The sequence below is a fragment of the Diabrotica undecimpunctata genome, chromosome 8, assembly GCF_040954645.1.
Source record: "Diabrotica undecimpunctata isolate CICGRU chromosome 8, icDiaUnde3, whole genome shotgun sequence".
Taxonomy (NCBI): Eukaryota; Metazoa; Arthropoda; class Insecta; order Coleoptera; family Chrysomelidae; genus Diabrotica; species Diabrotica undecimpunctata.
In genome coordinates, this window is record NC_092810.1 from 1057483 (window position 1) to 1071270 (window position 13788).

Genomic DNA, 13788 nt, shown 5'->3' on the forward strand with positions numbered 1-13788 from the left:
ACACAGGTGTAGGGGTTCTAATTTATCTATTTATTTGTTATATTACATAATAGTAGTATTACATAATATTAATACATAATACACTTTTTTTGACACTAGAACATAATAAAGTTTTAATTAAATAGTAACAATAATAGTCTAAAATGTGAAACAATTGTTAAAAAACTTCAATAGAAAATACAAATAATCTTTCATGTGACAGTTGGGATAAACAATAACATCAGCAATAACATAACCCAACTAAATTTGATTTCTTGAACAAGGAAAGAGTCTCTCTTTCCTTGTTTAATGTGGCCTCTCAAGATGGCACTTCCTGTCTAACAATATTTTTGCCCCCACTACCTTTACATTCCCTCTTTTGTCTTTTTGCTCGATGGTCATACCCCACCTAACGTGACTGGTAGCGCCGTCGCCAATACGAACGGCTGGGCCTATGCAACTAACTCTTCCCATTTGCTCTATTCCACTTACACTGCTATTTGTGGTATATACTGTGAATTTGATATCACAGAACACAAACACAAAAGCACAAATCAAATTTTGGTGTCACACAGCATATATAAACGTCTTCCACACTCGAAATACACGTACAGGCCAGAATACTATAATTTATTAATAATTATTGACATAGCGCCTTACAATTTCCAGACAACGTTTATTTTAACAGGTAATATTTTTATTGTTATACGATGTGTAGTCGTAGAGGTGACATATCAAGTTATTATAGTGCATAGATAATTGGGCACCTTATTTGAAAGATTGACATCGTCTCCACGTCTAATCCCAATGTTTCGGTCTGGAGATTTAGTCGACTATGATTTTGTACTGCCATCTACTAAAGGAATTAACAAAACAATACAAAAAAAAATAAACACTATTTTGAGATTGTCCAAGTTATGAATGTCTATTAAAAAATCATTATTAAAATCACAAGAACATTTGTCAAGAAACCAACCATAGGAAAACAAAAAAGAAAAACGATATATTTTATTCATTTAAGATATTTATCTACTAAAGTCTAGATGGCATAATTGAAAATTTGTGATATTGATTATTATAAAGTGGGTTAATGATGGAAAGTCCTTGAAAATTGTAGTTTCAGCAGTGATTCATACGGGTCGCACCATACCTTCACGGATTTTGCGCTTTTGGGACCATTCATTCATCTTTTTGTTATTGTTGCGGAGGTCAATTTTTTATATCGGAAGACAAATTTATCCAAATTTTTGAAAAATCTTCAATTCTGTCACCGAATTAGGTCTTAAGTGGAACAACATGGCGTTAAAGAATCAAGTTGGTCAAAGTGAGTACTTTCGACAAAGTATTAACATTTGTAAATTTTGACGTTTTGTAGGAGGCTATAGATCAATGTTAGGATTACTCATATTTTAATCCTAATATATTTTTCGATAATACAATACACAAACTCAAATTATAATTACTCCCTACTATAATTTACAAACATTGAAAGGTCTAGATCGAAATTATAGTATATAAGTGTTTTTAAATGAAAACCGATTTTTGTGTAGGCGGATTGAAATTATTCTGCGGTTTTTACGTCCACTGTTGAACATAGTCCTTCATTAGCTTTATCCTACGATTTCTGTTTTGCCGGTTATTAACTGCCCTTTCAGATAACTATGTTTTACACTAATTCAGTTTTTTGAGTCAAATATGTCCTTTTTCCATTATTTTATTAGATCATTTTAAGGAGTCGACAAAAATTGGTGTCTCCTCTTTTACATATATTATTTATTAATAATTTGGAGTTCATAATAACAATTTAATCTAGGAAGAGCAAATAAGATGCAACAGATGTGCTTATATTTGTACATTTCACATTTATTATTGATTACTATAATAGTAATTAATAACAAACATTTTATTTTTGCAGAAAATGATAAAATATATGTTCTCGGCGAAAAGTGAATCATTTTCATATCTTTTTCTCAATTTGACCTTTAACATTTATTTATTTGTTAATTTTATAATAATTATCCATGATGCAATTGCTTTGAGATGTAATAGTATGAAAAATTTAATAAATATGAAAGGTACTGATTAAGATAAGTGAATGAAAAATTATATTGGCCATAAAAAGCTTGAAATTAATACTAGTTGTTCGGAAAGCGAAAATATGCAAGAAATAAGCAATGAAAGGAGAAATCCATACCATAGAACACAAAATTATGATAATTTTTATCTGAAATTTGCCCAGAAATACCATAAAGACGCTCTTCTATCTATTGAATGCAAAAACAATTCTGAATACCGATAAACCCTGTAAAAAAGATATGTAAAGGAGCTTAATTCTGAAAATAAACAAGAAACTGTTCGAAATAGACTACTTAATATTGATCACTCATAAAATAGTAGAGAAATATTATAACACTTAGTACTTGTTGCTTTCTGAACATCACTTTTAACATTATTATTCGTTTATTTTAATATTTTTTAATGCTATTTGTTTCCACTTAAGAAATCATGAATGAAGTCATTAAGCACAAGCCCACCAAGAAAAATGGGCCAACGCCAGGACAGCAAGCTCATGGGGTAGAGTGGAGGATCCTTGTGGTGGACCAGCTTGCCATGCGGATGGTTTCAGCATGCTGTAAAATGCATGATATATCAGCAGAAGGCATTACATGTAAGTGCTCAGCCTATTTATTGGTTATATTCATATATCTATGTCACTAGTCATTCTCAATGGAACTTTTGTAGAGATTTTGAAGAGATTTGAGAAAAAACTGTTGATAAAATGTATATAATAATGTGTTTTCTTTTAAGTGGTTGAAGATATTATGAAGAAGAGGGAACCACTTGGTACCATGGAAGCTGTGTACTTGATAACTCCTTCAGAAAAGTCAGTTCATGCTTTAATGAATGACTTTGAACCTCCAAGACAGATGTACAGAGGGGCACATGTGTTTTTTACAGAAGGTAAGCCATTTTGAAATTGACATGGTTGTAGTGTTGTGAAGTACCTAGTTTAGTGGGTCGACTTACCTATCAAATAGGGTACCAAAGGGATTATTTATTAAAAAAATCTTTTGGCAGTCCTGTAGAAGGAGTTATTAGTGAATAATAACAATGTATAAAATAATTTCAGGTACAAACTGATTTTAATTAAATTGAAAATTACTCTTAATAGAAATTATATTTTATATTCATTTTAGTTTTATTTATTTTCTGTTTTATAAAATAAAACATTGTAAGATACTGTTTTTGGGTATTGTCGTTGTATTTAACTAAAAAAATAATACTTTTTCTAGATTTAGATAATTTTGCATAGTAATCTTTGCAAAAAATCTAAAACTAATGAAATGAGAAGTTGACTGCAAATTTGTGCATACAGGCTAACATTAAGAAACAGATAATACAGCTGTAATGACATTTGTTCTCTTAAAAATTACAAAAACAGTGTTTGCAGTGTTTTGTTTGATACATCAGATATTTATTATTTTTTTGTTTTCTTCAGCATGTCCAGACCAATTATTTAGCACGTTGTGCCACCACCCCGTAGCAAAATTTATTAAAACCCTAAAAGAAATCAACATAGCATTCATTCCGACTGAGTCACAGGTATTGACAATTGCTTAAAATCACCTAAAGGTATGCTTCTTGGTTCACATGTTCAAATACTAACCTACTCAGTCTTTGTCTGCTCTTGTATATCTGCCTTTTCCTACTAACATATGAAAAATGTAATCACTGTTTGTGCCATTTGGTTTAAATGTGGTCTGAATTGTTGTTTTGTCTAACAGTATGCCCGGAAGAACTGTTCAATGAGCTGTGCAAGTCTTGTGCGGCCAGAAAAATTAAGACTCTCAAGGAAATCAACATTGCGTTCTTGCCGTACGAGTCTCAGGTGTGTTTCTTTGTAAAAATGTCTACAAAATGTGTAGAAATTCCTTCTCCTTCTCTTTCTAATACTCAACCTCCTTAATTGTAGAAAACATTACTTTAAAATGTTACTAAACAATAATAATAGTTAATAAATTAAAATTTCAACATTTTGTAGACATTTTTCCTGGTACTAACGCTTTTTGTTGTGTTTTTTGTAGTCAGTAGCATTGTTTGTGTATTTATTTATTAATAACGACATATAGGGCATCAGTTTTTTGTAAAAAAATGTAAGATCTATACATTTTTAATCATTTTAAGTTCATCAATCAGATACAAAGATGTCATAACTGATCGTTTTTTAAAATTTATGTCCTATATGTGAACAGAGTTGTAGTTTCTATTTGATTATAGTGGCGCATTCATTTTTATGTTTACTGGTTGAAGATAACTTACACAACAAACAATACAATAATAAATTGTCTATAGGGTGTTCCAAAATTCATGTTGATTGAATTTGGCGCCTTTTTGTGTAGTAAAAAAGTATTGCTATTGAAAAATATGGATAACTTGACAGTTGACATATCATCAAGTTTAAAAATAGAGTACTACAGGAAAGAAAACATGTCCAAAATCAAAGCAGCTCATGAGAAACTCTTTTTATGTTTAATAAATAAAATAATAATCAATTATATAATGCAAGGATGGAATTTGGTGCTTTTCTACATCGTAAAATGTAAGTCGAGGAAAAATATTGATAGTTTGACAGCTGACAGTGCATCATAATTCAAAACGAATTCCTAGAAAAGAGAAAAACACATAACAAGGTGGTAAAATGAAAAGTAAAAATAATGTGACAGCCGAGGGATCATTATTAATAAAAACATACTGCTACAGGAGCGAAAAACATGTTCATAACTAAAGCAGTTCATACGAAACAATTTTTATATGAATTGGATGAAAATAACACACACAACGAACAATAAAATAATGATAAATCTTGTATAGGGTGCCCCAAAATTCTTACAAGGATTGAATTTGATATTTTTTACGTCGTAAAATGTAGAGCAACGAAAAATAAAGAGAGTATGACAGATGGCAGTTCATCATTATTAAAAACAGAGTGGTGTGACAACTGAGAGTTCATTATTATTCAAAAGAAATTGCTACAGGATCGAAAAACATGTAAATAGTCAAAGTAGTTTATAATAAACTATTTTTATGTTGACTGGATGAAAATAACAAACACAACAGACAATAAAATAATAATAAATCGTGTATAGGGTGTTCCTAAACTCATGCAAGGATTGAATATGGTGTTTTTTACGTCGTAAAATGTAGAGCAACGAAAAATAAAGACACTGTGACAGCAACAAAGTGATACAGGAAAGAAAACATGTCTAGCATTAAAGCAGTTCATGAGAAACAATTTTTATGTTGATTTGATGAAAATAACACACATAATAGACAAGAAAATAATAATAAATCCAATATAGGGTTTAGCAACGTAAACTAAAGACAGCTGACAGCTAACTGTCATTAAAAATTTAGTGTTACAGGAAGATAAGTACAACATTGTACATCAAATAGTTCATAAAAAACTGAAAAATCGCGGAGAGAGTTAGTGGAATAGATTTAGAGATTTCTTCATGTACTACACTGACGAAAAACAATCTAATTAGTACATTAGCGATTTCCTTGTGATGGAATATCTCATTTTAATGGTCAGTTTTTCTATAGCTAAAATTTAAAGTTTTTCTATAACTAAAATGTCTTCTGTACAATGCTCACCGGTTATTTCGTTGAACAATATACGGAAAGCGGTTTGAAAATATAGATCAAAAGTTCAACCGGTGAATTAAAACATGAATAGGAGCGTCACACTTTTTAGTATTGTTTCCACAGTTCAAACATGTTAATAGTTACGTTCAAAAGATTTAAAACCAAGCTAAAGGCACATTGCTGTTATATAACTGTAATATTCAGTTTTAGTTGTCATGTAGAGCTCTGAACTAAAATCATCCAATTTTTTCGTCACTCAAGTCTCTCTAGCTTGGTATTGGATCACAATTCTATAAATAACGTTAAAACATGCATTATTCCTAGGTGTTCTCATTGGATTCACCAGACACGTTCCAATGTAGCTACGATCCCTCGTTTTCCGCCGCCAGAAACGCCAATATGGAAAGAATGGCGGAACAAATTGCGACTCTCTGTGCAACTCTAGGAGAATATCCTCACGTCCGATATAGAACGTAAATATTTAACGTTTTGTGATATTTCGACAACTGTCAAACGCCATGAGACGAGAACGTCCCCTGTCGTTTGTCATATGTCAAAGATCAGCCACAATTTTTCTAATGAATATTGTTTTAGCGATTGGGAAAGGAATGTTGAGCTGGCACAACTAATTCAGCAAAAATTGGACGCCTATAAAGCGGATGAACCTACCATGGGAGAGGGACCGGAAAAGGCGAGATCGCAGTTGCTAATTCTCGACCGAGGTTTCGACTGTGTATCTCCTCTTCTTCACGAACTCACCTTCCAAGCAATGGCCTATGACTTATTACCAATAGAAAATGATGTGTATAAGTAAGTATTTTAACTACGTTTTTGAAGATTTGGTAACTGTTTTGCGTATATAGGTACGAAGCATCAGCTGGCGTTCTGAAGGAAGTCCTTCTGGATGAAAACGACGAACTTTGGGTCGATCTACGCCACCAACACATCGCGGTGGTGTCTCAAAGCGTCACGAAGAATCTGAAGAAATTCACCGACTCAAAACGCATGACCCAGAGCGACAAGCAGTCGATGAAGGATTTGTCCACCATGATCAAAAAGATGCCGCAGTATCAGAAGGAATTGTCTAAGTATGCGACGCATCTTCATCTCGCTGAGGACTGTATGAAGGCCTATCAAGGGTATATCGACAAGCTGTGTAAAGTTGAACAGGTAAATAAAAAAGATGAAGTCATGTAAACGTTTCTTTTTCATTGTGGAATTATTTTTGCAGGATTTGGCAATGGGAACTGACGCCGAAGGCGAGAAAATCAAGGATCACATGCGCAACATCGTCCCCATCTTGCTAGATCCCAAAATCACCAATGAATACGATAAGATGCGTATTATAGCATTGTACGCTATGACGAAAAACGGTATAACAGATGAAAATCTCTCCAAATTGGCTACCCATGCCCAAATCAAGGACAAACAGACCATTGCCAACCTTCAGTTACTCGGAGTCAATGTTATTAATGATGTAAGTAATACCAACATTGAAAATGTCGTTTTTAAAGAAAATCCTAACCTAATATAACCTAACTTTTTAGAATTTTTCGCATATGTACATTTTGATCCATATTTCATGTTATTTACAGGGAGGACCAAGAAAAAAACAATATACAGTACCGCGCAAAGAAAGGATTACAGAACAGACATACCAAATGTCAAGATGGACACCCATCATTAAAGATATAATGGAGGATTGCATAGACGACAAACTGGATCAGAAACACTACCCATACTTGAGCGGACGAGCACAATCGACTGGATACCATGCAGCGCCCTCCAGGTAATACATTTCATACTTTATTACAGCTTTCATATTCTCGACGACGATTAAGGACATATTTTGATCTAAAATGGTACGTTTCAGTGCCCGTTACGGCCAGTGGCACAAAGATAGAGGCCAACAAGCCGTCAAGAACGTTCCCCGGCTGCTCGTCTTCGTCGTGGGTGGAATCAGCTTCTCAGAGATCAGGTGCGCCTACGAAGTGACCAACGCCCAGAAAAACTGGGAAGTAATCATCGGCTCGTCGCACATACTCACTCCCGAGGACTTCCTAAGCAATCTGGCAACGTTGGCCGGCTAGAATCAGCTGAAAAAGGTTACTTTTAATGTACCCGAGTAAACAGTTTTGCAGTAGTAGTTTAAAATAATGTAATGAGTCTTTTTAACCACTATTTTTTCCAATTTGGACATAAATAGAATTAATTTGATCAGTAGCCATTCATTTTCTTTGGTACGACGGTTAAAGCTGTTCAAAATTGACAAATGAGCTTGAAATTTGCACAGAATTGTCCTACATTCATTTGTTGCTTTTGCAACTGTGGTACAATCAAAGAAAATGTGTAAGGTGCTGAAAACTCAAAGCCTTCGGTGAGTTTTTGGTTATAAGTTTACAATTGTGGTCATAAAAAGACTCATTAGGCTTAAAAAGTATTATTTTCCACCGTTTTTTCTATTTTTTCAATAGCAGATTTTTTTCGTTCAACTTTTTGCGTTTATTGAGATATTATTGTCGCTTTATTTACAAAACTGTATACACAGTTAAAAACAAGACGGTTTTGAGGAGTCTTCCTAATAAAATTAATTTTGAAAGCCAGAGATTTACCACAAAAAAAACTTTTATTTTTTTTTCTTAACATATAAAAAATATATCTGTCTTTTCTTGGTTTTTATTTACAATTTAAACTTCTATATTGACTTCATGAACTGCTGTGGCGACTCCACCATTGAACACACTTTCAAGAACAGTGATATTATGTTTACGAAAGCGCCATCTTTTATCGCAGTCCCTTTGTAATTTTGGGTCACATTGGTTTGTTATTTTTCATTTTATCCATTTTTTGGTTGATTGTTGATTAAATTGTTCTGTGTTTTCGACATGTTGCAGAAGGTGTAACTTTCTCTGGTTTTTGAAAACGTATACAGGGTGAGTCATGAGGAACTTTACATACTTCTACCATATGTAGAGTCCCTCAGGGAGCATATCATGTGGCCACTAAAAAATGTCAACTCCTCTTCTTTATTAATTAACAGGGTGATTTGTGTAATTGACCATTTATTTCATTTTACTGTAGTGTTTATACGGCTCATTTGATTTTTTTAATTTTTGCATGATACAGTACACTACTATCAAGCATTCGCCTGGTATTAGCTAAACTAAAAAATTCCAGGACTGGCTTTGGAAAAATTAATTTAGGGATTCGTATTAAATATTACACCCTGTATAAATTTTTTTTTAAATGATATAAGTGATTTTCAAACTACATAAATAGCCAATGAAAACGACATATGCGACAATGTTGTCGCACTTTTATTAAATTTTTAGTGAACGATTCAAATCTTACCAAAAATAGAACAACCATAATGAAGTATCAAATTATGAGGTAATTAATTTAAACATATGTTATAAATTTCAAACATTTTAATTGAAATGATAAACTGAGTCACTGCACAACAAAAAACAGTAACTACTAACAATAACGAAGAACAATTTAAAAAAAAAACTAAAAATATGTACATAGTGATGATAAACCCATAAATTAGAACTGGAAAAGATACAATAATGGTAACAAAATAAAAATAATTCAAAATAGATTTTCGAAATGAAACCCAGCAGCCTGTACACATTTTTGTTGCCGAATTGTTAATTGACGTATTGAATTACGGATACTCTGGGGATCGTTTCTAATAGTATTACAACAATGTATAATTCTATCAATTAATTGTTGTCGGTTATTAATATTCACTGCGTAAACTAGTTGCTTCAATCGTCCCCAAATATGGTAATCAACGGGATTGAAATCAGGGGATCTTGAAGGCCACGAAATAGGACCTGCACGTCCTATCCACCTGTTGCCATAAACATTATTGAGATGTTGTCTCACTGCCAGTAAAAAGTGTGGGGGTGCCCCATCATGCTGAAAATACATCCCTCGGATAGCAACGTTCGCGTTGGCAAGCAAATTCGGCAAAATATTTTGTAGAAAGTTCAAATAGACCTGCCCTGTTAAAGGACCATCAAAAAAGTGAGGACCTATTAATTGGTTATTTATGACACCAATCCACACGTTAACCGAAAACCTTAACTGAGAACGACGTTCTCGAATAGCATGGGGATTTTCTTCTGCCCACACATGTGAATTTCGTGAATTATTTATCCCGTCTCTGGTAAATTGGGCTTCATCTGTAAATAGTGTCCTGTATAGCGTTGGTCGATTATTGTTAATCCATCTACAAAATTCCAACCTATCGATCTCATCTCCAGCATGTAGTCGCTGAACCATTTGAATGTGATATGGGTATAGATTATTTTTTTGTAAGACTCTACTTACTTTTGATTGAGTAACATTGAGTTCTCGACTTACTTGTCTAGTGCTTATTGTAGGGTTCATAGTAACTACTATGAACATTGTGTTAGTAAAACTAACACAATGTACTTAACGTAGATATGACAGAAGAAATATGTATTCTTGTACATATAAATAACAATTGATAATGACAATAATGACAATGGGTATAAAATATCAAGAAACGTCAAACGGTCAACGCCAACCTTCATTTTAAACTTTTTTAGATTTATTTTTATTTAGTACAGTTGATGCAATGTATTATTATTTGACATAAAATTTTAATCATTTACAATCAACAAAAACTAACACATACATTTATCGAAAATAATGCCCCAATACGATCTATGAGTAAAAATTAAAAATTGAAAAACAATTGATTCTATCGTAGAGATAATACAAAGTGACAGTAAAGATGTTAATTTTCTACGTATTAGATTATGTTGTAGGAACTCATTTTAATTAAAATGTTTGAAATTTATACCATTTGTTTAAATTAATAACTTATAATTTGATACTTCATTATGGTTGTTCTATTTTTGGTAAGATTTGGTCGTTCACTAAAAATTTAATAAAAGTGCGACAACATTGTCGCATATGTCGTTTTCATTGGCTATTTATGTAGTTTAAAAATCACTTATTGCATTTTAAAAAAAATATATACAGGGTGTAATATTTAATACGAATCCCTAAATTAATTTTTCCAAAGCCAGTCCTGGAATTTTTTAGTTTAGCTAATACCAGTCGAATGCTTGATAGTAGTGTACTGTATCATGCAAAAATTAAAAAAATCAAATGAGCCGTATAAACACTACAGTAAAATGAAATAAATGGTCAATTACACAAATCACCCTGTTAATTAATAAAGAAGAGGAGTTGACATTTTTTAGTGGCCACATGATATGCTCCCTGAGGGACTCTACATATGGTAGAAGTATGTAAAGTTCCTCATGACTCACCCTGTATACACCCTTAGAGTGTTTTTTTTCAATAATATGAAATATCAATAATAAATATACATATTTTTTACTGTCAGATCATTCCAATGTAATAATTATATATTTGTTTCAAATAGAGTCTATTTGGTTTATTTGTTTACCTATTTTCCATTCTTTCAATTCCAGTACTATTTCTTGTAGACTGCTGTTATCTGTGGCTGGATTTTAGTGTATGTCAATTTCAGTTCTATTACCAAACTTCACCTAACCTTACTAAATCACACCTAACCTAACTTAACTACCAAACATAACCTAATAATGCGTTGGAGTTGTATGAATGATACGGATTTTTTTTTTAATTAAAGAAATACTTCAAAAATTATGTATATTTATGCAAAAAAGCTATTATTTCTTGTTTACACTGCTATTGATATCGTATTCGTTGACTAGTCTGCGTCCAGTTACACAAACGACACCTATAAAGCTACTAACAGTAAGACGATGCTTTGAAATGCTTTTTGTGTGACTGGTACATATATAAATTAAGCTTAGACAGTAATTAACAATTTTATCTTTAAATATCCAGTTGTAAATCTTACATAGTGTACCTCGTAGAATAGCAAAATGTATTTTTCAACTGTACCTAATCAAACGCGTATAGTAAAAGGTGTAGAACGTGACAAAGAATACCATAAAGAATGGTCTATGCCTGTTTTAGTTATTTTGCCTTCAAAAATATAGAAGCTGAGAAAGACCACATCAATCGATTATTTATCCAGAATAATTGAAAACTGATCGTGAGCTAAGTAAAACCAAAGGTATTGAATGAAATTCTTTGCAAGATATCGACTAATGTGCAGGGACATTTCCTTTATGCTATAACTTAAGCGTGCTACTCCTATTTTCAAATCACAGCTTTGTATTCATGCTAGCTAACTTTGTATCATATCCTCAGTAGTTTATCGTGAACTATTTTTTATATATTTACTAAAAGACACCGATAGTTTTTCCAAAAAAAACTTCTATTTGATAGAAAAATAAAAATTTATCGTTTACAAATTATGGTAAAACTATTAGTTGTTATTATTCAGCATTTACAACGGTACAAGCTTTGTTTCAGTGCAGAACGAGTATCAAAATCGTTATAATACGAGCAAAAATTAAGATATTATTGTCCTACCGACGGTGCCTCAACATATACGAGCCTGGAACCTTGAATGACACAAAACACAAAACAATTTCTTCAGATCTGGGGAAAATCGGCAAAGTTTTGACAATTTTGGACAATCAAAGCTCTGTATTGTAGTCACGTGACCTAAAATTTCCCTAGATTCGAGTAAATTGGACTATTTTACGAATGAGAAAGCATTGAAAGCGTTCTTTGTGTTGGCTATCCTGAAAATTTTGATTTTTGGAAATGAAAGATTTTAGACAATGATTTTACTACTTGTTTTGCCACTGAACGAAGTATTTTCCACATTCCTGTTCGTTTCCTAGGAATATAAGTGTAAAATTGACTGACAAATTACATGTTTTCGTTACTATCATCGTAAAGGACTGGATCACGCGTGGGTGATTAAAATACAGTTGTTTTAGGTTTCTTTACGTCACCCTAGTCAATAAAGTCCTTAATTATGTGCTATTGTTTCTATTAACGTTGGTTTACAGCGGTGTGTACATGACAAGGCCCATTTTTAAACGGCTCTGCGGATAAGTACCGATAAGAACGACTATGCAAACATTAATTTCTGTTCCTTTGTAACACATATTGCTTTACACTTACGTAATACGACAAAAAATGGCTTTGCTACTTAAAGATTATATGTGACATATATTTTGTTTAAATTAATAAAAAAAAAAACCCTTTTCAAATGTCTGTGCACGCCACTGTTGATTGTATATAATCTTTAACGCCGTTGCACTGTAATATCTGAAAGTAAGGTTATGGCTGTTATAAAATAGAAAATATATTATCTAAATGTATGTTATTTCTTCTAGTTATCTTTCTTTTAAGTATATAATGTCAATTGAGAATGTTAAATAAATATTAGTGAATATTATTTGCCTTTTTTTTCTATTCTACACTCACAACGTTCAAAACAGAAGAGGAAGGGAGTCGAACAACGAGTCAACACATTTTCACCGCCAATTTAATAAGTCATTTTTATTAAATAATGTTCATTTAAACTGCCTAAATAAAAATAATGACTTAAAGTACCTACTTTGAATTTTTAGTACCTAAGTACCAAAACGAAATTTTATTTTTTTCATAACAATCTTTTATGAACTTAACAGGCACCGAAAAAACATTTAGGTGGTTTGAGATCCAAGGAATAAAAAGATTTTGAATTGGATGCATTAATAACCAAAGTATTAAATACGGAAACCTGTTCTTGCTATGGAAGAAAAACTGTCATTTTGATGGAGTCATATAGATCCTAGTCCTGATCTGTTCTATATTTGACATGTCAAAACTATCTGTCATTTTGTCAAATATTTTTTTGAGAAGAAATTACAATTCCCAACTACTAAGAACATTAAAAAATTTAATATGCCATAAACACTTCATTTTCAGAACAATATCATAAGTAAAAATTTATAATATTTTATTTTCTGATCACATAAAAATAGCTTCATAAATATTTACTCTTGCCCAAAGTATAAAGTGTGTTGCCGGAATTCCACCAATATTTACAAATAATTTAATATCATAATATTTATACAGGCTTCCGCCATCTATTGACAGATAGTTGAGTCGTATTTGCGAATAGTTTGGAACATTGTACACAATTGAGGTGCGCATGTATCACGCGTTCGACATTTAAACCTAGAATAACAGAGACACATAGAAGCGACACAGCGGTCCAAAAGC

At 32.2% G+C, this 13788-nt stretch overlaps 1 protein-coding gene across 2 annotated transcripts; it reads left to right on the plus strand.

Moving 5' to 3' along the window:
• The first annotated feature begins 909 nt into the window (after positions 1–909).
• Rop (Syntaxin-binding protein Rop) lies at positions 910–12976 on the plus strand. 2 transcript variants are annotated; one of them, XM_072541796.1, is made up of 10 exons: positions 910–1303; positions 2480–2647; positions 2788–2940; positions 3765–3868; positions 5950–6098; positions 6220–6435; positions 6489–6795; positions 6857–7102; positions 7221–7414; positions 7499–12976. In XM_072541796.1, the coding sequence occupies exons 1-10, from the start codon at positions 1276–1278 to the stop codon at positions 7713–7715; spliced, it is 1782 nt and encodes a 593-aa protein (XP_072397897.1). In that variant the 5' UTR covers positions 910–1275; the 3' UTR covers positions 7716–12976. The 2 variants fall into 2 exon arrangements, with proteins under 2 accessions (XP_072397897.1, XP_072397896.1); XM_072541795.1 differs by lacking the exon at positions 3765–3868 and adding an exon at positions 3479–3582 and having other exon boundaries at positions 912–1303.
• Positions 12977–13788: the final 812 nt, after the last annotated feature.

Excerpts from the sequence above, each read along its gene's own strand:
- Rop (XM_072541796.1), top strand. The coding sequence starts at position 1,276 with ATGGCGTTAAAGAATCAAGTTGGTCAAA. Across the intron at positions 7,103-7,220 it reads GAGTCAATGTTATTAATGAT|GGAGGACCAAGAAAAAAACA; the intron begins GTAAGTAATACC and ends TGTTATTTACAG. Across the intron at positions 7,415-7,498 it reads TACCATGCAGCGCCCTCCAG|TGCCCGTTACGGCCAGTGGC; the intron begins GTAATACATTTC and ends GGTACGTTTCAG.